Raw genomic sequence first — 25,302 nt, 5'->3', positions numbered from 1 at the left:
AAAAACAAGCAAAGATAACATCAAAATCCCGCGAGAGCGATTCGAGAAGTCATCCAAAAGAGACTGCTTTCGAGGTGCTCTCGCGGTACTTTGATGTCGTCCACCTGTCAGTTTTTGAAGCGCCACAAACACAACAGCAGCAATGTTGATCACGAGTCACGACACTTGATAAGAGGCTTGTTCGACTTCATGTGGCGCTACAAGAATCGACAGCCGGATCACGTCAAAATTCCGCGAGAGCAATTTAAAAGCAAACTCCTCGTATGATTTCGCGAATCGATCTCGCGGTACTTTGACGTCATCCGGCTGTCGATTCTTGTGGCGCTGCATGATGTCGAACAAGCCGAATGATTTCCGACACCTTTCATCTAATCACAATCAGTATACGTTTAAGATGGTAAAATAATACGATTTCAAGTTTTCTTTCTTTATATAATTGGTTATTTAGCTGTTCGTTCTCAATTCTGAAGAAATCGCTCACCTAACGTTACAAGCCTGAAGGCATTTCCAACTTTGCTAGGAAATTCTTGCTCTTGTGATTTACAGACTGTAACGTAAGTGTGTTTTAACTATTTAATGTTAACTCAATAACTAAAAACAAACCAAAAAATAGTACAGTTCACAGAATCTATGTTAGTTTGTCACACGTAAGATTAACATCAAAGAGGATAATGTTTTACCCTTAGTGCAGGAGTCAAGTGTTTTGTTTTACTTTTAGACAGATATTAAAGGTAATGGTTCAATTAAAGGACTGTGTTAAAAGTAAATTAACAAACCATTAATAAACCTGTTGCCAAAGCATAAGAGTTATAAATGAATAATATTTAATTAGGAGATAAGCTATCATTTTGACAAATGGCTTAAATACACTGTATACACAAAACCATATCCTCACTGCTGCGACAGGCTATCCTTTGTCCCGTATTTGAGAGTGAGAAAGTTGGCAACCTAGTATCAGGGGCGTTGCACAAGATCTCAGGCCCTATGCATAGGCAGTCCTGATGGGCCCCCATGCCCCACCCCATAATATATTCCAGACTTTTTAGGGCCCTCTCTTTCTTTGGGGCCCTGGTAATCAGTACTGGTTTTACCCCCAGTTCGACGCCCCTGCCTAGTATACAAGGATATAGATGTGCAAAATATACCCACAGTGTATGTTTATGTACATGGAAGTGTTGGATTAAATAAAGCTGTTGACATATTCTAATACTATTCCAGGAAACAATTCACACTTTCTCAGACGAAAACAAAACGAATCTTTGCTTAGCCATTGTTTGTACTTTCAGTTGCGTCTGTGTGTCAAAGTGATTTTTATTTGTATAGTGCTGTTTACACTATATCTTGTTTTAAAGTTTGTGGTGATGAGAGACGTGTGAACTGGAGGAGAACTGTCTAACGTGTCCCGCTGACTGTGGGGTTATGGCCACATCCATTAAAGTGGCCACTGGGTGGTGAGGATGTTTGCAAAGTACTTAACCCATATTTGTTCATTTTTTTAGAAACCAAGACATTATAATATTTTGGCAACTGCATAGCAAACAACAACCAGCTGCAACACAAAAGCAGCAAGTAAATATAATAACAAAATTATACAGTACTGTTTTAAAAAAAAGTGGTATGAAATATTACTTTTTACAAACTTTTCCTAGTGGCTGCAATACCAAAAACTGAAAATGTTTTGGGATGAAAGCTGGATCATTAACTACAATAATATCATATTTGGTAAGATGTTTTAGACACTACTCAGCAATTATTCAAATGTTATAATTTTATGAAGAACAAAATCACTGGATTTAAAGGTGCAGTGTGTAATTTTTAGAAGGACCTCTTGACAGAAATGCAAAATAATATACAAAACAATATAATAAGGGGAGTATAAAGATCTAACATAATGAACCGTTATGATTTTTTATTACCATAGAAAGAGAAGTTTTTATGTACATACAAGAGGGTCCCCTTACGTGGAAGTCGCCATTTTGTGCCACCATGTTTCTACAGAAGCCCCTAAAGGACAATTTATTTTACTAAGTTGTCTCCGACGATGACATGTTTGTTTGGTGGCGGCTACCGTAGCTTCTCTATGCGTTTCAAAAGCGAGGGGTGAGCAGTGGACTAAGTCGTTGGTTGCAATTCGCAACCTCACCACTAGATGCTGCAAAAATTTACACACTGTACCTTTAAATCACTTTATAAAATTGTTATGATTATCTATTATCTAACTTAAACACATTCAATTAATGGTTTCAATTCAATTCAATTCAATTTTATTTATATAGCGCTTTTCACAATGTTCATTTAATATGTAGAATACATGGTATTATTGCAAATAATATATAGTACTATAATAAAATAAATCTAAAGAGGACTCTATAAAGAGTATGTATTTGAAGTTTTAGCTCAAAATGTCATAGATAATGTAGTATAGCATGTTTAAATTGCCACTTTGTAGGAGTGTGTGTCATTTAAAATGCAAATTAGCTGATCTCTGCACTAAATGGCAGTGCTGTGGTTGGATAGTGCAGATTAAAGGGCGGTATTATCCCCTTCTGACATCACAAGGGGAGCCAAATTTCAATGGCCTATTTTTTCATGCTTGCAGAGAATGGTTTACCAAAACTTTGTTACTGGGTTGATCTTTTTTTATCCTGGTCTTTACATGTAAGGTCTGCTACACTGGGTTATGTAGCACCATAAGCCTTCAGACAGTAAAGAGGAACTACAGTGTGAGCAGAGTCACAGATGTAACCATCAGCACTGGAGCGAACGCCAACTTCAAACCGCGATTCATTCAGGCTGGAATCTAGTGAGTGTTTTCCTGCCATTGCTGCCACATCTTGTCTATCTGTGGTTTGATGCAGTTATGTTTTCTGTAGTGATGGAAAGACCGTAGCTGTCAAACACATAAGAAACATTTCACTCTGACCAAAACCGTTAGGAAAGAAGTGAAAGAGTTTTTAGCAAGTATATCTGTACAACATACAGTAGTGGCCAAAAAGTGATGTCCAATTTTGAACAATTGATACTTTATAGTGAAATTTCTTTTAAAAAAGCATTTAAAATGTTGCATGCATGTTGCATTGGTCTGTGGGAGTAAAGCTCAGCTTTGAGAAGAATTTAAAGGAAAACACCACCGTTTTTCAATATGTTACTATGTTCTTACCTCAACTTAGAAAAATTAATACATCCCTTTTTTTTTTTCAGTGCGTGCGCTTGATCTTTGTGCAGCGCGTCGTGAATGTGTTGGCATTTGGCCTAGCCCCATTCATTCCTTGGGATCCAAACAGGAGTGAATTTGGAGGCCACCAAACACTTCCATGTTTACATTATTTGGGGACTGTTACATGAGGGGTTACATGAGTAAGTGTGGTGGCACAAAATAGAACGTACCAACGTACTTACTTGTATAACTACTCATGTAACAGTCTTTAAATAGGGAAAACATGGAAGTGTTTGGTGGCTTCTAAATTCATCCCTGTTTAGATCCTATGAATGGGGCTAGGCTAAATGCTAACAAATTCACGACGCGCTGTAAAAAAATTAAGTGTACAAATAAAATTGTAGTCAATATATGTTTTATTACCTTTTTGTTTTTCTATGCGTTTTTTGTATATTTCAATAAAACCAAGGTATCTGATGTGGTATCTTTTTACATAATTATTCTGTCCAATAAATAAATATCCTTAAAAGTTTAGTGATTAAGTCCATTTTGCACCACATACCTCATATTTTGATGGTTTAATTGAACCTGATGGGGCATTAAAAGCAAATATTGTACAAATTTCATGACACCAAAAGATCACATTTATGAAAAGACACATTTATTCCCATTATACAGATTATGGGCTTATGGCCTACAGAAAGGAGGATTTTGAGGACGTGAGCACCAATTTCAACTGTCAAAATGTGTATCGCATTTACTGCACCCCTGAAGTTTTGCTGCGGATCAGCTCTAGCTTCACAGCAGCAGCTGACGTGTACAGGTTACAGCTACTTTATGAACTTCATGTCCTCAAAAACCAGATCATCTGTGTCGATTTCTCAGAAGCTTGAAACAAACATTTGTCTTTTCTTCCTCATCTCAAGCTACTCCATTATCTTGGTCGAAATCGCCACTCGGAGTGACTTCATTTCAGTAAGCATACAAAAACCAGGAAAACAGGCTTTAGTTTGTTTTTTACGTAGGATGTGATAAGAAACGTGATGGTTGTCACATCAGCAGGAACAAGAGGATTCGGTCAAGCTTGATGTAATGTGGCATCCATCACTTCCCAAACTGAAGGCTGGGAAAGACAATGATTGGCCAGATCCGGACGATTACTGTGAGGTTTGTGTCTGTAAAACTGAAAAATGGCTCTTGAAAGGTATTTACTTACTGTAAGCACATTTGCTTTTATGGTGCATTATGGGTAACCCTCAACCTAAGCACTGATGATGTATTTTAGCCCTAACCATTCCTTCTTAAAAGTGTACCTACAGTAATGGTACTGTACATACTAAGACCTTTTTAAATTGTACTGCCCCAGTAATAGCTGGGGTACAATTTTTTTCTAACAGTGTCATTTAGGCATTAAGCAAATGTGGTGGGTCTTGATCATTGCTGATAACTGTTGAAAAAGCACTCAACACTTAAATTTTACCCAGCTGATTAAGAGATGCTGGTCCCACAACATCACAATGAGACCCACTTTCGAGCAGGTGAAGAAGATTCTTGATAAAATAAACCCGCACAAGGTCAGCCCTGTGGATATGATGATGAACCTGGTATGTATAATCTCAATAGACTTTTTTAAATTCATATATTCGTTTTACATATTTTTTTAAATTGCATCTCACATACAAGTGCAACTAACTTATTAGTTTTATTCTAGATGGAAAAGTACATTTGGAAAGCATTGTAGCTGAGAGAACACAAGATCTTCTTCAGGAGAAGCAGAAGACAGACCGGTTGCTCTACAGTACAATACAGTTTTAAACATCACACAAACACTTTTGCAATAACAATGCAGCATGAAGTTAGCACGCAACATGATCTCACGGAGGGTTGTGTTGTAGTCGCGCAGGATTTGGTCAATTTGTTTGTGTCCATGGTACGAAATTCGGCTTTGTGACAAGTATCTATAGTTTCTCATGTCTATGGCATGACTTTCTTTTTCGTGTCATTTTATGTATTGTTCCCCCCCCCATTTTTAAATCTTTGTTGCTTGGGGTTAGGATGTAATTTTATGTATTGGTTTCTACATGTTTTTCTTCCGCTTTTAAAACTATTCTCGCCTGCACTGCAAAAAATGATTTTCAAGAAAGTTAGTTTTTAGACCAAAAATATAAAATTTAAGTGATTTTGTGTATAAAACAAGCAAAACATCTGCCAATGGGGTAAGCAAAAAAATCTTGAACATTTTTCTTAAACACAAAATTCAAGTAAAATTCAAGAAAAATTTGCTTACCGAATTGGCAGATGTTTTTGTTTGTTTTATGCACAAAATCACTTAAATTTGACATTTTTGGTCTAAAAACTAGACTTATTTTCTTGGGTCGTTTTGCTCATCAAGATAAAGCATGTTAATTTAAGAAATTTTAGATATTTTTACTGAAAACAAGACAAAAATACTAAGATTTTGTTTTCTTGAAAATAATTTTTTGCAGTGTGGACTTGGGGTTAGAGTTGGGGTTTTGGTTAGATTGTCTAAAAATGTAACAGAAAGTGATTCTTACCCCAACCCCAAGCGACAATGGTAAGAAATTAAGAAAAAACAATAAGAAAACAATACATAAAATGAAACGAAAAAGAAAGTTGTGCAACACACGAAAAACTATTTATAGAAATTTGTGCGAAAAAGACTGAATTTCATGACATGGACACGAATAAATTAATACAATTTATGTGACTATAACATGACTTTCCGAGAGATCAGTTAAATTAAGATGCTTTTTCTTGATGAGCATAATGACCCAAGAAAATAAGTCTAGTTTTTAAACCAAAAATATAAAATGTAAGTGATTTTGTGCATAAAACAAGAAAAAAAATCTGCCAATGGTGTAAGAATTTTTTTTTTGAATTTTTCTTGAATTTAGTGTTTAAGAAAATGTTCAAGATTTTTTTGCTTACCCCATTGGCAGATTTTTTTGCTTGTTTTATGCACAAAATCACTTATTTGATATTTTTGATCTGTAAACTAAACTTATTTTCTTGGGTCGTTTTGCTCATCAAGAAAAAGCATCTTAATTTAAGAATTTTTTGATATTTTAACTGAAAACGACAAAAATACGAATAATTTTTTTTCTTGAAAATAATTTTTTGCCGTGAACTTGGTTTTGCACATCAATTTAACTTACTATTTTAAGTTTTGAGTTGTAATAAGTTGACATAACTAGTAAAACAAGTTGAAATTGTTTTACTTCATTTGTTAAAGGGATAGTTCGCCCAAAAATGATATTAAACACATGACTTACTTACCCTCAAGCTGTCCAAGATGCATATATCTATTTTTTAGACAAACACATTTTCAGATATTTTAGAAAATGCCCTGGATCTGTCAGTTATGGGGTATAAGGATATGGGGTCCACCTCCAAAAAATGTCCAAGTCCAAAATATGTGCATCCATTTTTCACAATCCAATCCGTGCAGTTTTGCCATAGAAATATCACTTTTTAAAACTTTATAAACGAAAATATTTAGCTTCCAGTAACACCGCTCTCAAATCACCCACAATCCTATGAGCGCAGCCCTGAAAGCACACCTTTTCACTGACGTAATGACGCAATGACGTGCATTTGCTAGCCTGTTTCATTTACACGTTCCCTCACCTAGCCTCTGAAGGAAGTGACTTGGAAGGACCAGTCCTGCAAAGGAAGCATCCTTGACATTGAGAAACACCTTATGATTGGGACTACAGCCATGAACTGTTATACTAATGGTTCCACCTACTGGACATTTAACACATTGCGGGCAGTTTTATAAAATTTCCAAGCAAAAGATAGTATGTGTGAAATTACAAATACTGTATAAATGTTCACATAATTTTTTCCATAAAATAAATGTGAATTAGGACAGAAGCTCAAAAACAGGACAGTACCAGTATTATTTCCATTTGTGACAGGCATGTTACCAAAACCAGTTGCTGATGATCTTCGTCAGGGATGCACAGCAGAAGCCCAGAGTTACTCCAATGCAACTGTTTACTTCAGGCAAGTATAAAATAGCGTAAAACTCTAAAAACGTAAACTTCTCCCATTAGATCAATTGATTAAAAACTTTACATGTAAAACTTTTTGTTTGTTTCTATTGTCCAGTGACATTGTAGGCTTCACTCAGCTTTCTGGCTCCAGCACCCCGCACCAGGTCGTGGATTTCCTCAACAAACTCTACACCATCATCGACAACTACGATGTTTACAAAGTGGGAACCATTGGAGATGCTTGTAAGCGTGCTCGTGCAGCCGAAACATTGCATTAAGCTATATATACATTCATGTACTGTACAAAAGTCTTAAGTATTTTTGTCTTGTTTTCAGTAAAAATATCTAAAAATTCTTAAAATAAGATGCTTTTTCTTGATGACCAAAAAGACCCAAGAAAATAAGTCTAGTTTTTAGATCAAAAATATCAAATTTAAGTGATTTTGTGCATAAAACAAGCCAAAAAATCTGCCAATGGGGTAAGCAAAAAAATCTTGAACATTTTTCTCAAACACAAAATTGCTTGTTTATACACAAAATCACTTAAATTTGTTATTTTTTGTCTAAAAACTAGACTTATTTTCTTGGGTCGTTTTCGTCATCAAGAAAAACCATCTTAATTTAAGAATTTTTAGATATGTTTACTGAAAAGAAGACAAAAATACTAAGATTTGTTTTTCTTGAAAATCATTTTTTTGCAGTGATAAGATTTAATTTTATTTAGGTTTAAGAAATCCTGCAGTTTCCTGCTATTGGTCAAGTGGAAGGGGAGTTTTATCCTAAAAACTTTTTATACAGTTTTTAATACTACATAGACATTTCCTGTATTTTCTGGTTGTATTTTATTAAAGAGACTGAGAAACAATTTTATATAATCACTATAACATTGCAAAAACAACAAATCTAATTCTGGCATGGTGGCCTAAGATTTTTGCACAGTACTGTATATTCACATATAAATATTTCTTAAATATGAATGTGTGTGTATTTATATATTATATACATAATAATTACACACAGCACACACTCATATATTATGCACTCATATATATATGTATAGTACGCGATTTTATGCTCAGCACTACTAAAAATCTTGTTTATTGTGGTCAATGATACATTATTTAAATTAATAATTTACTTAAAAATAAAGTATCTATCAAAATTTATTCAACCTTATCTCCAATTATTCTTACACAGGACCTGTAGTGGCTGGGGTGGTCGGTACCAAAATCCCACGATACTGTTTATTTGGCGACACTGTCAACACAGCGTCTCGCATGGAGTCCACCAGTGAAGGTATTTGAGCAAACTGCTGTTTACACAATGGTAATTATTAACAAATTCTGTCCCATACGTCCGATGAATGGAATTTTGTAAATATTTTTTCAGAGTGCTTTTATTTGAGTGCCATAAAGGTGGCATTTCCATTTTATTTCTACTTTTATAAAAGCATATGCAGTGTAAAAACAACCTGTACAAAACTTAATATTGTTTTAAAAGTTATTTTTGTGATCTTTGTAATAAAACCTACATATCCTCTTGTATTTTCTTTGTTTTTGTCTATTTATGGCTGTACAGCAGATCTGCTACACAAACTTGGAGGATATGTGCTGATGTGCCGTGGGTCTCTCAATGTGAAGGTGAGACGGAGAGTTGTTTATATTGTGTACAGTCCTTGCGTGTGTGCGTACAGGAAATGCTAAGTAGCCACCCACTGTGTTAATCGTTTGCCATTGTTTGACTGTTGTAAATGTAGCATGGCTAAATATTTAGGTTCGCTCTGTATGGTTGCCATGGATAACTGACCTGCTCTCACAAACTACGCATTCCGGCATGACATCATGATTAATATGATGATACATTTTGTTACATTTTGAAAAAATGTGCAAAATAAAAGCAACATAATTATTTTAACGAAATATACATTTTTAAAGTGTATATGTATTTTATTATTGTATGCATTTAACAAAATAATTCAAAGTACAATTTTCACCTGGTGAAAAATGAAACAAAAATCCTAAGCTATATCTAAGGCATATAATAACTCACTTAGCATAATCAAGTATTTTCACACATATGTATATGTTAAAAAAAATGCAGTCAAAAAGTTTAACAATAAAATATTTTTCTGCATGAGTATTGTCTTTAGGGAAAATGTTGAATCAAAACATTATTTTGTACATTTGTGTTTGTGTTATTGCAAACGTTATTTTGCACATCCCTCTACTAAATCGATCTGTTATTGATTTTTCTGTTCTTGAGATGATGGCATAATCACATGAGAATACAGACCAGAGGATTTATGGCCCCATGAGACTGAACTCAAGACCTCAGCTCAGCTGTGCAATGTCTCAATTAGGGCTTGGCCTCAGCTGGCATTGTGACATCACTTAAATCATGTCTGTTCCTTATTCACAAGCAAAGGCACCCCCATCTCTCCCCCGCCCCCTTTTTGCTGTTGTCTTTAAAAGTATTGTGTTATGATACACTGGATGAGATTTATTCATCGTAGCTCTTTATTTAACAGGGTAAAGGTGAAACGACGGTGGCTGGAGGCGAAAAGGCACCTCACAGATCCTCTGTTTCGGGAGGATGGGTCACTGGGATATCCTGTTCCTGTTAGCAATTAACTTATCTGCTACAGTAGCACGTGTTTGCTTTCTGTTAGTGTATATGTTAGGTATTAAATTTGATCGATGTTCTGCTGCTCTCATTGCTTTATGAACAGACATGGATGTAGTAAAAATGTTTTGCACATTTGTCAGGAGGATTTGAAAACAGGTATAAATAGTCTGTATTTTTCTAGTTACAATAAATGGTTGTGCCTTAGATGTATTTTTGCATTCAAGGTGCATTCAAGCTATACATTATATTACTAGTGTTCCCTGGGATTAAACATAAACAGACCCACAGAAAGGTTCAGGGTTGGTACATACACAGTAGGTAGTAGTACATGTAGAAGTGGACTGTAAAAAAGCACTACTGTTTTGTTTAAAATATTTGTGGTGCCCTTTAGGTGGCATATAGAGTAACAAAACGACCCAAGAAAATAAGTCTAGTTTTTAGACCGAAAATATAAAATTTAAGTTATTTTGTGCATAAAAGAAGCAAAAATATCTGCCAATGGGGTAAACTAATTTAAAGCTGAATTTTTCTTGAATTTAGTGTATAAGAAAAATGTTCAAGATTTTTTTTTGCTTACCCCATTGGTAGATTTTTTTGTGTTTTATGCACAAAATCACCTAAATTTGATATGTTTGGTCTAAAAACTAGACTTATTTTCTTGGGTCGTTTTGCCCCTCAAGAAAAAGCATCTTGATTTAAGAATTTTTAGATATTTTTACTGAAAACAAGACAAAAATACTAAGAATTTTTTTCTTGAAAATCATTTTTTGCAGTGAAGAAAAGCATCTTAATTTAAGAATTTTTAGATATTTTTTTTTACTGAAAACAAAACAAAAATACTACTTGAAAATCATTTTTTGCAGTGTATTATCATTATCATTATTGTATTTCTTATTATTTTAACATGTATAGTAGGTATAATGTACATACATGTCATTTGTCTGATGAATAATACATTAGCCTATACATGTCCTTTGTCTTAAAAATAAAGGTGCTTCACGATGCCATTGAAGAACCTTTTTCGTCTAAATGGTTCCATGAAGAACCTTTAACATCTAAAGAACCTTTCTGTTTAAAAAAATAAAAGTTTTTTTGAAGAGAAAAAAGTCTAGAGTCTAAAAATGTAAGAAAGAAATGGTGAAAAGTTCTTTGTGGACGCAAAAAATGTTTTTTTCTATGAATAAAGTTTAAGCACCTTTATTTTTAAGAGTGTAGAATATATGTGAATAAATTTGTAATGTAGTGGCATCACAAACTACATTTTATTCACTGGTTATGATTAAACCTCATAACACAACTTGTTATTGTACTACTTGTTAGTTTAGGTTATTGCACCTGCAATGTTTGCGACAAATGCCATTGGTGGATTTTTTGCAGGGAGACAGCCAATGACACGCCCCCGTGTTCGTTGCTTGGCGACGTGTTTGCTTGCGACTGTCTTCTTTCAAGGTTGATCTGAGGAGCATCACGCTTGTTACGTACCACAACAAGACGGTTTATTCCGTAAACTTACCGGGAAACCGTTAAATCTGCACTGAATGGCGAAAAATGGGACCGTGAACTGTAAATGGTGATCTTGGATGCCAAAAGGACGCACGCAGTAAGTGAACCGCTGGTCGTTCATAAGTTAACATCTGATTCTGAGGTAAAATCGTAATGTGTTTACCAGGACTGACTGAGTAACGTAGTGTGATGTCCCTAAACATTACGATGTATTTAGATGTAAATGTCGTTTAAATTATTATCTTTATCGAAATCCTTTTATTCACCTTAACCTACTTTTGATAATTCAGTTTCTCGTGGTTCAGTCTCTCGTTTATTACTGTCATCAGTACGTTTAATGCAAATATAGACTGTTTGTTTACATTATCACGTGATAAACGTATGTTTAAAACGAATAAATGAATATTTTGATTTTGTTTCATGTTATTAGCATATTTTTCCAAATGCTTTTTAAATGTATTTATTTATTTTATTTAGTCTGATTTGCTTTTAACATTTGGTGTTTTTGTTTTTTGATAGTTTGGTAACTTTATATTAGTGTCATCGTTTTGATTTCAAGACCTCCCTGTTGAAAATAACAATAAAACCATTACAGAAAATTCTAATGGTTTTATTGGTTTCATTGGGAATTTAATTGGTTCTAATGGAATATGGCCCAAAACACACTACAGTGTAGTGGTTTTAATGGTAAAAGCTAATGGTTCCTATTGGTATTTTAATGGAAACCATTAGAATTTTCTGTAATGTTTTTATTGTTTTTTTTTCAGCAGGGCTAGACAGACATAATCTCAAGACTCATTAAAATATTTTTAATGGAAAAAATGAAAAAATACCCATTCTTGTGTACTGTACGTATTTTAGTAGAGTATCATTATATAAGTGAAATATAAAGTTATTTGCAAAATTAAAATACCTTTTGGTAAGTTAGCAAACACATTATTGCTAGTTGTTATTTTGATTAAAATGTTTATTTGTGTGTGTGCATATGTTTTATTCACTGCAACAATAACTTTGTTTGACCCAACCGTTCTTACTGTGAAATCTTCATGCAGCACTTTCTTGTACAGTAATATAGTGCACATTGATCCATTAAGGCAAAAATAAAGCTTATCTTAAAACTTTTGTTTGATCATATTATACATTTCAATCTCCTGAAGTTATACCATAGCTTCACATGAGGTAAAGAATGAAAATCTGCTTTGTAGTTTAATGGTTGGATATGAGTGACATCATTAAAAGTCATTGGCTTGTTGATGTGTGCATCTGTTGTACCGAGCAAACATATGGCTGCTATGGATTTTTTAGTGCTTCAAAGTTTTTTTCTACATTTTGGAGCTTGACAGACCTCGGGTCTCATTTATAAAACTGTGCGTAGGATCCTTACTAAAAGTCTACATACGTACCAAAGCCAAAAATGGCATATGGCAAAAAATATTAAAGGGGACATACCATGAAAATTTGACTTTTTCCATGTTTAAGTGCTACAATTGGGTCCCCAGTGCTTTTATCAACCTAGAAAATGTGAATGAGATCAATCCAATAACTTAATTTTGGTAAACCATTCTCCACAAGCATGTGAAAATATAGGTAATTGAAATTTGGCTCCCCTGGTGATGTCAGAAGGGGATAATACCGCCCATTAATCTGTACTGTCCAACCACGACACTACCATTTAGAACAGAGATCAGCTCATTTGCATGTTAAAGGGACAATTTTAACTTGATATAATAAATTATCTATATGATATTTGGAGCTAAAACTTCACATATGTACACATATGGACACCAAAGATTTATTTGACATCTTAAAAAATGTCTTGTGAAATGTCCCCTTTAAGACTTTTAAAACAAAGAAATGTTCCCTTTATAAATGACAGATCAGCTGCAAGTGTGCGTACATGAATCTTCCTGAGATCCCACCCTTTAAGACCATTTTCCCGTCAAGTTTGTTTTTTATAGATCACAATTTTTGCACAATTTCCAGCCCTGTTTTGTATATACGCACGCTTTATAAATGAGACCCCTAGTCTCTATAAACACCTAAAATGAGATTGGAATGGCATGAGAGTGTGTTAATAATTATATGTAAAATTTTCCAAATGAACTTATTAGGTTTGATTCGTCTTATTTTACGTTTATAAATAAATTGTTCTATATAAAGTCGACAGGCCATATATATATCTATATATATAGCATAAGTAACAGATTTTACTCTACATGCTCCACATAACCAAAGTCTCATGAGAGAAGGGAAGATAAGGTGACCCAAAAAGTTATTTTAAGGATCAGTTTCTCTAATAACCTCATTTAGATTTGCTGTAACCCATAACCTCAGGCACAAATGTAACCTTGTAAAAACCTTCAACACTGCAAACGTTATTATAGATTATTGCATACAAGTAACCATTTAAAATGAAATTATGTGTGTTGTTTCAGGTTTTTTCCAGAAATGTCTCCTTCACGGCTATACACTCCATCTATGATGTCTCCTCAAAGTTCTCAAAATGTCTCGGGCAACTTCTGCACAGCGGACAATATCTCTGAGTGCATTTTATACATCAATCAGGTAGATGCTCCAGATAACAGGAAAAATGGTAACGCAACTACCAAGACACAAGTTCTTTTGTTATTTACTGTACCCTCACTTGTTTTATTCGCAGGAATTGTCGTCGCTGGGCTTTCCACCGATTTTCCGTAACTCGGAGGGAATCCGTGATTTAGATGCTGTGGTTGCTTTAAATAACATATATGACCTGCTGCGGCTGCACCGTCAAGCTGTTAAAATGATAGAGGAGCTGGAGGTGGAGCAGCTCAAGTCCAGCAGTGACCTTCACTATCAACATCTTACCAACTCAAGACTAAAGGTATTGTATTATATAAAACCTCTCTTTATGTATGCTGGTATGCAATTTAATGTGTAATATGTAAGAAATAATGTATAGGCAGCAGGTTGTTATCGCAGAAAAAAGTTACAACAGTTTGATCAGGACCTGATGCGAAGCGAAGTAGGAGCTTATTTCACGATAACAACGGCTGTCTGCACATTACCCCGCGTATTACATGGTTAACAAATGCAGACCTTCCACAAGGAAAACTACTTTACTTTCAGTTTTAAGATAAGGCAAGACATTCAGATGTCACAAACACAATATATGTTTTAATCACTTATTATTAAATATAATGTCATACTTGTCCCTGGACCACAAAAACATATAGGTCATATAGGTCAATTTTCTGAAATTGAGATTTATACATAATAAATAAGCTTTTAATTGATGTATGGCCTGGTATGATAGTGGCATTATATGACCAGTATACAACTATTTGAAAATCTGGATATTGTGGGTGCAATAAATCAAAATATTGAGAAAATTGCCTTTAAAGGTCACCTATTGTGGTCTTTTTACAAGATGTAGTATAAGTCTCAGGTGTGCCCAGAATGTGTCTGTAAAGTTTCAGCTCAAAAATCCCCCACAGACCATTTATTATATCATGTCCAATACACCCCTATTTGGGCAAAATGACCCAAGAAAATAAGTCTAGTTTTTACACAAAAAATATACAATTTAAGTGAATATGTGCTTAAAACAAGCAAAAATATTTGCCATGGGATGAGAGAAAAATTATGAAATAAGTTAAAAAAAATACTTAATTCAGGAAAAAATTTCTCACCCCATTAGCAGATATTTTTGGCCACTGTTTTAACCACAGTTTCACTTAAATTGTATATTTTTTGTCTAAAAACTAGACAGATTTTCTTAGGTAATTTAGCTCATCAAGAAAATACATCTTGATTTAAGAATTTTTAGATATTTCTACTGAAAACAAGACAAAAATACTAAGTACGAGAGTCATTTTTTCTAGTGTATTGCTAATAAACAGCTTTGTTTTTGGCGCTCTCTACTGGCGTACCGTGGTAATGACATAGAGAATATGACTAGAAAGAGGACACTTTAAGGTTTCCAAAGATACCAAGCGACTAAAGCAAGTTTGTGTTTCCGTTTTTGTTCGAATTTAGCTGCATCTACTCACAGAAATAAAGTTTTGATATAGGAAATTTACGAAACATCATCTTGAAATATGATCTTTACATAATATCCTTATGTCAATAATCAATCATTTTGACAGCGGGGCTATTGGGGACTCGCTGCAGTTGATTGTTGTCCTGTTTTCCTAGAAACGCTCAACTTCCAACAATCCAGACAGTTTCCGATGAACGAAATCAAGTCCCAACCTACATTTTCTCTTTCTCATTTCAAAAGCCATTTTACTCAAATATGCATCCTGATAGGAAAATAAATAAAGACAATCACAACTTCAATTTCATGGTTTAATGTAAAAAGTTTCAATATTTTGTAGGACCAGCTTGAACTTTCGAAGAAAGAAAACATTCGGTTGCATGAGAGAGAGCGTCAACTGGAAACAACTATGAAGACATTACAAAACTGCCTAAAAGATGCAAAAGAAGAGGTTTGTGGAATCAGAATCATTTATGGTTTTTATTAATATGTATAGTTTTATTTATAATCATTTAAAGAATCATGTATAATCATGTATTGCATTCCACAATGTTGTAATCAAAAAACTTTGCGTTATAACAGGTACAAAGGCTGCAGGGTGTCATTGCAAGCCGTGCCACACAGTACAACCACGATATTAAGAGAAGAGAAAGGGAGTACAGCAAAGTAAAGGAACGCCTTAATCAGCTACTTATTGCCAGAAAAGACAAACAAGGTACGTATTTAGGGTGCGTCTCATTTCTCTGTCTTACCCCTTCCCTTTACCCCATCACCTCGGTTTTGCGGGTTCATGTGAGGCAAAGTGGTGTCTCAATTCTCAGTTTGATCAAGGGCTAGGGCCAAGGCGTATGGATACATAGCCCTTGAAACGAAGTGTGATAAGGACGACACTTGAAAGAGAGGGGTAAACGTTAACGTAGGAATATCTCAGGAGAGTCGGCATCAAGACGTTTTATTGATGAACGTTGAACTGTCAAGGAGTCGCACAAATGAAAGTAACGTTATTTTCTGCAGTTTAATTGAGATTATATTATGACACTCATGTTTTATGAGACTTTTAATAAAATGTTCAAGCGGTTTTAATTGTAATGTTTTTTTTTTATCGCTATTTATGGCGCTAGCTAGCAGCTAAGTTATGCGCTATTTGTTGAGCTCCGCTCATGCAATCGCTACCACAACCTAAGACAACGGCATCTTCTTTGTTTTTCAACGCTTGTCTGTTTACGTAGCAGCCAGTTAGCGTCAAGGGAAGTTGACGCAAACGGTAATCGAGTGGTGTCTCATTTATTATGTCTTAACTAGGGCTGTCAATAGATTAAAATATTTAATCGCAGTTAATCGCATGATATCATGAGTTAACTTGCGATTAATCGCAAATTAATCGCACATTTTTATCTGTTCTAAATTTACCTAAATGTAACACTTTTTAAGTTTTTAATGCTCTAATCAGCATGAATTTGGATAATATATATGCTATATGCAAATGTATGTCTACAACAGCCTGTTTACATTTTCAACAGAACCATCAGCCATAGTTTTATAAATGTTTTTGCCTTTAGAAGACCTTGTTCTTTCTCCATTTCTGTTTGCTGCTGCATCATTTGTGACCTGTGCTGGCAAATTGAGTTGGGATAAGAAAATTTTCAAAAATGTGTCATTTATATTTTAACATTCTTTATTGAAAAACTTCAAAACAATTGGACCAATTGTTGGAATCTGACAAAGCATGACAGAACTATACCTTTTGCAGAGCAAAAACAATATCAATATACATATATGTTTTTTTTTATTGTTTAATTTTGACATTGAGACAGACCACTTTAAGACTGTAGGATAATGCAAGGGTTTAATATAAATGACACAACAGATACTTTTCCTTAACAGTTAACCAAACATTCACTTTAGATATAACAGATTATAGGTCATACCTGCGTGAATTCTTGTCAAAACAGATATTTTTAAACCTGTAATTTTGTGTTAGATGTCTATATTTATCGAGCCCAGTCTCCTGAAGATGCGTATAAATAGCACGAAGTGTCACGCACTCGCGCGTTTGTGTGCACGCGCTTCAGACGTCTGCGTCAGACATCGCTTTTGAGCCTTGTCACTCTTAATAACTCTTTTAACATCAATCAGATCCCGAACTTTATCTCTCTTAATAATTATTTTACCATCAAGTAAGTCCTGCGGTCTATTTTCTATAATTTCTGAATGCTTTTTAAAACGAAACTAAAAAGTGAAAGAAGACGCATCTTTGCTTTATATGGATTTGGGACGGTACACCTCACGGAAAACTTGCAGATAAAGAAAACTGCACGTGCAGAAAACGTGCATTTTAGATGTTTAATTACCATTTAGAGCATTGGATTCGCTAGACGAGAGCTTAATGTTCTTATTTTTATGAAAAGCTCCGACTCATCTAGACAGCGCCAGTCACTTGCTGCGTCTCAATTTATCCAGCTGTGGGTCAAACAGAAATTGCGTGTTGCCTTAATCGCGCGTTAATAAAATTAGTGCCGTTAAAATGAATTTGCGTTAACGCGTTATTAACGCGTTTATTTTGACAGCCCTAGTCTTAACCCTTTCCCCTTTACTCGGTTTCGAGGGGCAAGGGGAAGACGAAGACAAAGGGGAAGGGGTAAGACAGAGAAATGAGAATAGCCCTTAATCTACTGTATACAGTGGTGTGAAGTGTTGGCCCCCCTCCAGATATCTGTATATATTATTGCATATATAATTAATATATTTAATGTTTCAGGTCATCAAACTAATTTAAATTTTAGTCAAGGAAACACAAGTGAACATGCAGTTTTTAAATAGTTTAAATGGTTAAAAGGACACCAATCTCAAAATGTTTAAGTGTCTTCTTTTTATTAATCAAAGTATCACTAAACCACACCTTTGAACTCATTTTATTTCTGACACAAAATAGTTTTCAAGTAATTAGTCTATGGGTTCACTTATTTTTTCCTCTAGCACTGTGAATATTTAATAGGTGTTTTCAATAAAGACACAAACATTTTTATTATTTCTGTGTTGTCAGCTTATGCACATTGTGTTTGTCTATTGTTGTAACCTAGCTAAAGATCAGATCACATTTTATAGCAAATCACTGTAGAAAACCAGTTTATTTCTAGGGGTTCACATACTTTTTCTTGCCACTGGATGCTTAGTTTGTTTATATGTGTACTCTTTGTCAGGAATGGAAGTTTTGAATTATGTTGGAAGGCCGGATGGGAAAAGATCTCTTTGGAAAACTGGGAAAACTGAAGCCAGGTAAGAGACTGATTTTTTTCTATAATATTAATAATCATATTTACAAGAGAAAATTAATATGTTATAATTAATCTTCTACTGTTACTTGCTAAGTCTCATATTCATCGCAATAAATTCTCACATCAAAAACCATTATTTATTATTTTTGAAATGGAAATTGGGCTATAAAAAGATCTTTTATCTTTCAAAAATTCTAAAGCCATTAGGACATTAAACCTGTACTCCATCCTTAATTGTTTTTGTTAAAAATCCCCGTGTACCCTTTACTTTATCTCATTATTGTAATAATTGTAATTACAAATTGTTTATAGCTTTGTACTTTTCCATGTAACATTGCATTTTGAAACCCTGGCAAAAAAAAAAAAAAAAAAAAATATATATATATATATATATATATATATATATATATATATATATATATATATATATATATATATATATATATATATATATATGTATATATATATATGTATATATATATATATTTGCTTCTCAAGCATCATCATCTGGTTTGGTTATTCAATTTTTATGTACAAAATAGAGAATGTGTTATCAACATGTGTTTATTCTTTTTTAGACATGAGGGAGAAATGTACAAAACACTTCTAAATGAATTTGATAATCGCCAGAGGGAGCTAATGATGGAAAACATTGAGTTGAAGAAAGTGCTGCAGCAGATGAAGAGAGAGATGATGGCGGTGTTAAATTCAAAGAAGATATTAAAAAATGAAGAGAAACAGAGCAATAATGTAGATCAGGTTAGACTTGCATCTCAATAACATTGATGGTTTCATTAAAGCCCTGTTCACACACAGATTACGGAAAATACATTTGTCTACTATGCTATGCTTTCAATCTTTTTTGTACATTATTTTATAACAGTAAGTAAATATTTTCTTAACCTTATCTTAAAGGGGACATATCATGAAAATCTGACTTTTTCCATGTTTAAGTGCTATAATATAGAAAATGTGTAAAAGAGGAACCCAGTAACTAAGTTTTGGTAAACCAGTATATATATATATATATATATATATATATATATATATATATATATATATATATATATATATATATATATATATATATATATATAAAATTTAAAATATATTCATATATATATATATATATATATATAATTTTTTAATATATATATATATATATATATATATATATATATATATATATATATATATATATATATATTAAATTTAATATATATATATATATATATATATATATATATATATATATATATATATATATATATATATATTTAAATTTTATATATATATATATATATATATATATATTTTCCGTAATCTAAATTTAATTATATATATATATATACACATATATATATATATATAAATATATTTTAAATTTTATATATATATATATATATATATATATATATATATATATATATATTTATTAATATAGTTCTACCAACAAAAAGAAAGAGTCTGTACATGTTTTTTGTGTCTTTCTAAACTCTGTCTAGCAGGCTAATTCTGATGATGAGGAGAACTCATTGAAAGAACATCCTGAGATGTCATGTGATCATGCCCGAGAGAAACTCACCAATAGCATTCGTCAGCAGTGGAGGAAATTAAAATACCATGTTGAGAAACTGGACAGCCAAGGTATAGACAGGCATATGGTCAAAGTCCCTTTAAGGAAATTGTTTCTTGAAGGGAGACTCTACTTTTTTTGAAAATATGCTCATTTTCCAGCTCCCCTAGAGTTAAACATTTGATTCTTAAAGGCGGAGTCCACGATGTTTGAAAAACGCTTTGGAAAAGGAGACGGGCCGGCTACCAAAACACACTTATAGCCAATCAAATCAAATCAAGGGTTGCGTATGTGTGGGGCGGGTCTATCAACAGAAGGTCCAGATTCTATTGGGGTAGGGGCGTGTTTGTTTAGGTGATTTTAAATATCAACATTGGCTTTCAAAAATCATGGACATCTGGCGGTACCATTTTTAGCATAGTTTAGCATAATCTATTGAATCTTATTAGACCATTAGCATCGCGCTCAAAAATGACCAAAGAGTTTTGATATTTGTACTATTTAAGACCAACGGAAAATTAAAAGTAATAATCATACTAACATAATTATTTTTTGGCCAGGATGCATTCAATTTAAACTCAAAATCCATGGCCATGTCACTTCTGTTTGAATTTTGTTTTGCAGCATCTATAGCACAAGATGGTGACAGTGATGAGACGATTACCAAACAAGTCCATGAAGAGGAGATTGAAAAGCTCAGAGGAGAAATTCAGCAGTGCAAAGAATTCATTCAGACCCAGCAGCAACTTCTACAAGTAAGCAGAGGGATAATTAATTCAATTTGGCTATCTGTTTAACTTTTGTCAGCGTTTGTAAGGATATCCACAGGTCCTTAAAAATGCATGAAATGTCTTTTTTAGAGATTTTAAGTGTAAGGCAATTATGTCATACTAAGATTTTGGTTTATAAAAGAGACATATTTTATGATCTCTGGAATTTGTCTTATGCTGCATTTACACCAGCCGCTGTAGAGGCGTCAAGCATGAGTGATTTCAAAGTTAAGTCAATGTGAAGACGTGTTGACGCGCATCTGGAGGTCTCGCGGCGCGAATGAGGCGTTTAGCGCGGCGTGGTAGACGCAATTCCGCCTCATTCGTGCGTCTGCCGCGGTACGCGCGAATAGTGCTTTTTGTGCATTTTGCGAGTTGAAAATTTGAACGTTAACCAAGAGCCTGCTTGCTGTTGTGGCAGTCCCGCCTGGAGTCACTCATTCAACATGAAGGAACGTTTGATATTGTCCGTGAGCAGTCACCCGGAGCTATACGACACAAGTTCTTATTTATATAGAGACAGGACCTCGCATGGAAGAGTGTCAGTGAGGACATTGGGCAACCTGGTAAGTTGTAAATACATATTTCACTTTTGAGTCTCGTGACGTTTAACGACCCGCGCTGTTTATTTTCCCCCTATAGTAAGGTGACCAAATAAAACCGGTAACTCTTTCGATAAATGCACATCAGCCATCTTGCAAACAGACAACCGCATAGCACTTGCCCCTCCCACAAGAACCGTATTTCGCCTCTGAAGCGCGAATGCATTTAAACTGTTCAAGCGGCAAACCAGGTGCGGTAGACGTGATTTTAACACCTCAAACACGGTTGGTGTAAACACAGCATTACACAGCTAAATTGTGGGCCAAAATGTATAGGGTGAAGTCAGCTTCAGACATTTCTAAAGAATCTACATAAAAAAATCTGATTTGTTTGTGGCGCAAAATGTAGAAGCCTTTTAAAAAAATATGAATGAATATGAAGATGCTCATTTCAGAAAAACCAAGGGCACTTTCATGTCTAGAAAACATAAACATTGCAATGCTTTTACAGCAACAGCTCAACACGCCCTGCGATGAAGAGACTGCAGCTGTCCTGAACGATTGCTACATGCTGGAAGAGAAAGAACGCTTGAAAGAAGAGTGGACAGTTTTTGAGGAACAGCGGAAAAACTTTGAAATGGAAAGAAGAAATTTCACAGAGGCTGCCATCAGATTGGGCCATGAGGTTCTGACTCATGATAATTATTTATTATAGAACTTGTAATGTAAGAAAAAAAATTTCGTTGATCGTTCTTTTTCCTACAGAGAAAATCGTTTGAGGATGACCGTGCAATGTGGCTGAAACATCAGTTTCTAAACACATCATTTGCAGACCACGTCAAACCACAAAGTCGCATGACTGATGAATTAACAAGGCGTGAGTGAAAGGAAAACAACACTGTTTTTTCTATATTTTACTATGTTCTTACCTCAACTTGGATGAATTAATACATACCTATCTTTTTTCAATGCGTGCACTAAATCTTTGTACAGCTCGTCGTGAATTTGTTAGCATTTAGCCTAGCCCCATTCATTCCTTTAGGATCCAAACAGGGATGAATTTAGAAGTCACCAAACACTTCCATGTTTTCCCTATTTAAAGAATTGCTACGTTTTATTTTGTGTCACCATACTTACTTGTGTAACTACTCATGTCTTTAAATAGGGAAACCATGGAAGTGTTTGGTGGCTTCTAAATTCATCTCTGTTAAAAACTAGACACACTTTTGTTAAATAAATATGCATGCAATAATATAGGCTAGTTCCTTGCTTTCAAAAGGAGTTATATGATTGGCCACGTGTGCAATGCAGTTTACAGCTTTACAATCACACCATATAACGTACATTGGGGACGGAAACAAGAAAGATTATAAAAATCAAATGTCTCACATCTTTACACAAAAAGATGGATTTATGTATTCATAAAGTGCACACATTGAATAAAGATGGGTATGTACACTGCAAAAAAATATTTTTAAGAAAAATATTTTTGTCTTGTTTTCAGTAAAAATATCTAAAAAAAATTAAATTAAGATGCTTTGTCTTGATGAGCAAAACGGCCCAAGAAAATAAGTCTAGTTTTTAGACCAAAAATATAAAGTTTAAGTGATTTTGTGTATAAAACAAGCAAAACAATTTGCCAATTGGGTAAGCAAAAAAATCTTGAACATTTTTCTTAAACACTAAATTCAAGAAAAATTCTAGAAAAATTTGCTTACCCCATTGGCAGATTTTTTGCTTTTTTTATGCACAAAATCACTTTAATTTGATATTTTTGGTCTAAAAACTGAACTTATTTTCTTAGGTCGCTTTGCTTATCAAGAAAAAGCATCTTAATTTAAGAATTTTTAGATATTTTTACTGAAAACAAGACAAAAATACTACGACATTTTTTCTCGAATTTTTTTTTGCAGTGTAGATTTATTGAAATATGTTTTGTTATTTCGCAGAGTCTCATCATGAAGAGAAACACCTTCCAATTTCTGCGAAAGTGAGCAAATCTCATCTTTAGTTCATCGACACCATGGACCCCCGGCCAATTTATCCAACACCAGGAGAGTAATACACCTATCCAGACGACTTTCCAAGTCTGAAAGTATCTTATGGAGGAACTTTCAAAATATGAACATGAATATTAGGCATTTGTGTCAAATGTGAATTTGTGATAATATAAGATTGTTAGAGATCTAAGGCTTGCCGAATGCAGAACAGCTATGAGCAATGCTTTACTTATGGCCATGATGCTTTTAAAACATTTTGCAATTTCACATAGAAATTTCTAATACTGTATGTCAGTGTAATTTTAGCAGTTACAGGTGATTCGGATAGATGTATTGGTTAATCTTTTATGGTTTACTTCCTAGTTAGAAATCTGTTGCATCACGTTAAGCAGTGTTCGATTTTATCTGGTATTTTAGTTCATTTATTTTTTGTTTCTGTATACAGTAGGTTGTACAGTGTTATTTTAGCACAGAATGTCTATGAATTACAATAACTACAGAATTAAGTACTGATAAATTTTATTTGTTGTTTTGGATTTGTCATTAAGTCGTTTACTTATTTTATATTTTAGAAATGTAGCTGTTGATTACCACCATTATATATTTTACATTCAAAGCATGTGGATAATACAAAGCTATGCCACTGTAACTGTAACATACTACAGGAATTTGTTTTATATATAGTAGTCACAACATTAATTGGGATAAAAACTAGACACACTTTTGTTAAATAAAAATGCATGCAGTAATATATAGGCTACAGTTGTTCCATGCTTTCAAAAGGAGTTATATGATTGGCCACGTGTGCAATGCAGTTTACAGCTTTACAATCACACCATATAACGTACATTGGGGACGGAAACAAGAAAGATTATAAAAATCAAATGTCTCACATCTTTACAAAACAAGACGGATTTTTGCATTCATCATCACTTCCACCATGGGTGCATCCCAATTCAGGGGCTGCGTCCTTTGAAGGCTGTATTTGAAGGCCAATGACATCACCGGGCCATGACGAAGGCTGTCCCATGCAATTCAAAGGCTCGTTCACGTGCTGCCTCCAAATGTGGCATTTGTTTCCCCTGAAACCAAGTATCCCTAGATGGATCCTTCACAGCCTTGGCTAGCCCAAGATTCAATGTGTGCCTGTGACTTATGAGTATTTTGAAATAAACATTCAGAACGTTAAATAAAAGTGTATATTTGGCAAATTAAAGGTCCTTGTCACTGTTTTTGTTTTATATATAATGTGTTAGTGATATTGTTGCTGCAATATTGTCCATGTTGCGTTTTACTTTTGTATATTTCTTCTAAGGTTGGTAAATTTGAGTTAAATCTGCATTAATGTGTTATATTTTCTTAAATAAAATAAAAAATCTGATAGGTCTCAGCTGGGGTGTATTCCATAAAGCAGGGTTAATTTACCATCAGATTAACCCTGAACTCGTGGGGGCGGTTTCCCGGACAGGGATTAGAGTAGTCCTAGACTAAAATAAATGTAAGAGCTGTCCAAACAACTTGCACTGACATCTTAAAATACATCAGTGCTCTTTTTTTCCACAAAATGCACACAAGTAATGTTTTTAGAAAGGCATGTTTGTTAAAGAGTAACTAAACCCTAAACCAACCTATTATAGTTAATGATCTGTAAGAATGGGGCTTTATTAAGGCTGTTTATTGATTTGAGTAACTTTTTTGACATTTGGGTGTAAAGTGTTTCAATGCTACAATATATGGTGTAAAACATCTGAGTGGTGCCCTCTTTAGGTTGAATTGTGGCTACTGCAGTTAAATTTTCCTGTTGCGGTACCGCGTGA

At 34.0% G+C, this 25,302-nt stretch overlaps 2 protein-coding genes across 6 annotated transcripts; both read left to right on the top strand.

Moving 5' to 3' along the window:
- The first annotated feature begins 2,661 nt into the window (after positions 1 to 2,661).
- LOC129453679 (uncharacterized) lies at positions 2,662 to 7,454 on the top strand. 2 transcript variants are annotated; one of them, XM_073862223.1, is made up of 8 exons: positions 2,662 to 2,803; positions 3,836 to 3,980; positions 4,084 to 4,132; positions 4,217 to 4,324; positions 4,642 to 4,761; positions 4,869 to 4,955; positions 7,099 to 7,186; positions 7,292 to 7,454. In XM_073862223.1, the coding sequence occupies exons 2-6, from the start codon at positions 3,847 to 3,849 to the stop codon at positions 4,896 to 4,898; spliced, it is 441 nt and encodes a 146-aa protein (XP_073718324.1). In that variant the 5' UTR covers positions 2,662 to 2,803; positions 3,836 to 3,846; the 3' UTR covers positions 4,899 to 4,955; positions 7,099 to 7,186; positions 7,292 to 7,454. The 2 variants fall into 2 exon arrangements, with proteins under 2 accessions (XP_073718324.1, XP_073718325.1); XM_073862224.1 differs by lacking the exons at positions 4,642 to 4,761; positions 4,869 to 4,955.
- A 1,170-nt stretch (positions 7,455 to 8,624) lies between these two features.
- On the top strand, positions 8,625 to 24,701 carry LOC129453678 (afadin- and alpha-actinin-binding protein). Of its 4 annotated transcripts, none has more exons than XM_073862222.1 (12): positions 8,625 to 8,816; positions 13,740 to 13,869; positions 13,964 to 14,167; positions 15,663 to 15,773; positions 15,905 to 16,037; positions 18,523 to 18,598; positions 19,176 to 19,356; positions 20,103 to 20,244; positions 20,798 to 20,928; positions 21,997 to 22,170; positions 22,251 to 22,362; positions 23,435 to 24,701. In XM_073862222.1, exons 2-12 carry the CDS (start codon positions 13,753 to 13,755, stop codon positions 23,494 to 23,496), a joined length of 1,443 nt encoding a protein of 480 aa, XP_073718323.1. In that variant the 5' UTR covers positions 8,625 to 8,816; positions 13,740 to 13,752; the 3' UTR covers positions 23,497 to 24,701. The 4 variants fall into 4 exon arrangements, with proteins under 4 accessions (XP_073718323.1, XP_055073977.2, XP_055073976.2 ...); XM_055218002.2 differs by lacking the exon at positions 8,625 to 8,816 and adding an exon at positions 11,154 to 11,401 and having other exon boundaries at positions 19,176 to 19,347; positions 20,106 to 20,244; XM_055218001.2 differs by lacking the exon at positions 8,625 to 8,816 and adding an exon at positions 11,158 to 11,401 and having other exon boundaries at positions 20,106 to 20,244.
- Positions 24,702 to 25,302: the final 601 nt, after the last annotated feature.

Source organism: Misgurnus anguillicaudatus, chromosome 23 (assembly GCF_027580225.2).
Source record: "Misgurnus anguillicaudatus chromosome 23, ASM2758022v2, whole genome shotgun sequence".
Taxonomy (NCBI): domain Eukaryota; kingdom Metazoa; phylum Chordata; class Actinopteri; order Cypriniformes; family Cobitidae; genus Misgurnus; species Misgurnus anguillicaudatus.
The sequence above is the reverse complement of the archived record's forward strand: the minus strand, read 5'-3'. Positions and strand labels throughout refer to the sequence as shown.

What these genes read in the sequence shown, in the direction of transcription:
- LOC129453679 (XM_073862223.1), top strand. Translation starts at nt 3,847, where the DNA reads ATGGCCTACAGAAAGGAGGATTTTGAGGACGTGAGCACCAATTTCAAC. An exon ending in CTCGGAGTGACTTCATTTCA is followed by an intron (nt 4,133 to 4,216) that starts GTAAGCATACAA and finishes TTGTCACATCAG; the next exon opens with CAGGAACAAGAGGATTCGGT. An exon ending in ATCCGGACGATTACTGTGAG is followed by an intron (nt 4,325 to 4,641) that starts GTTTGTGTCTGT and finishes AATTTTACCCAG; the next exon opens with CTGATTAAGAGATGCTGGTC.
- LOC129453678 (XM_055218000.2), top strand. Translation starts at nt 11,382, where the DNA reads ATGCCAAAAGGACGCACGCA. An exon ending in ACTGGGAAAACTGAAGCCAG is followed by an intron (nt 18,599 to 19,175) that starts GTAAGAGACTGA and finishes ATTCTTTTTTAG; the next exon opens with ACATGAGGGAGAAATGTACA. An exon ending in CCATCAGATTGGGCCATGAG is followed by an intron (nt 22,171 to 22,250) that starts GTTCTGACTCAT and finishes TTTTTCCTACAG; the next exon opens with AGAAAATCGTTTGAGGATGA.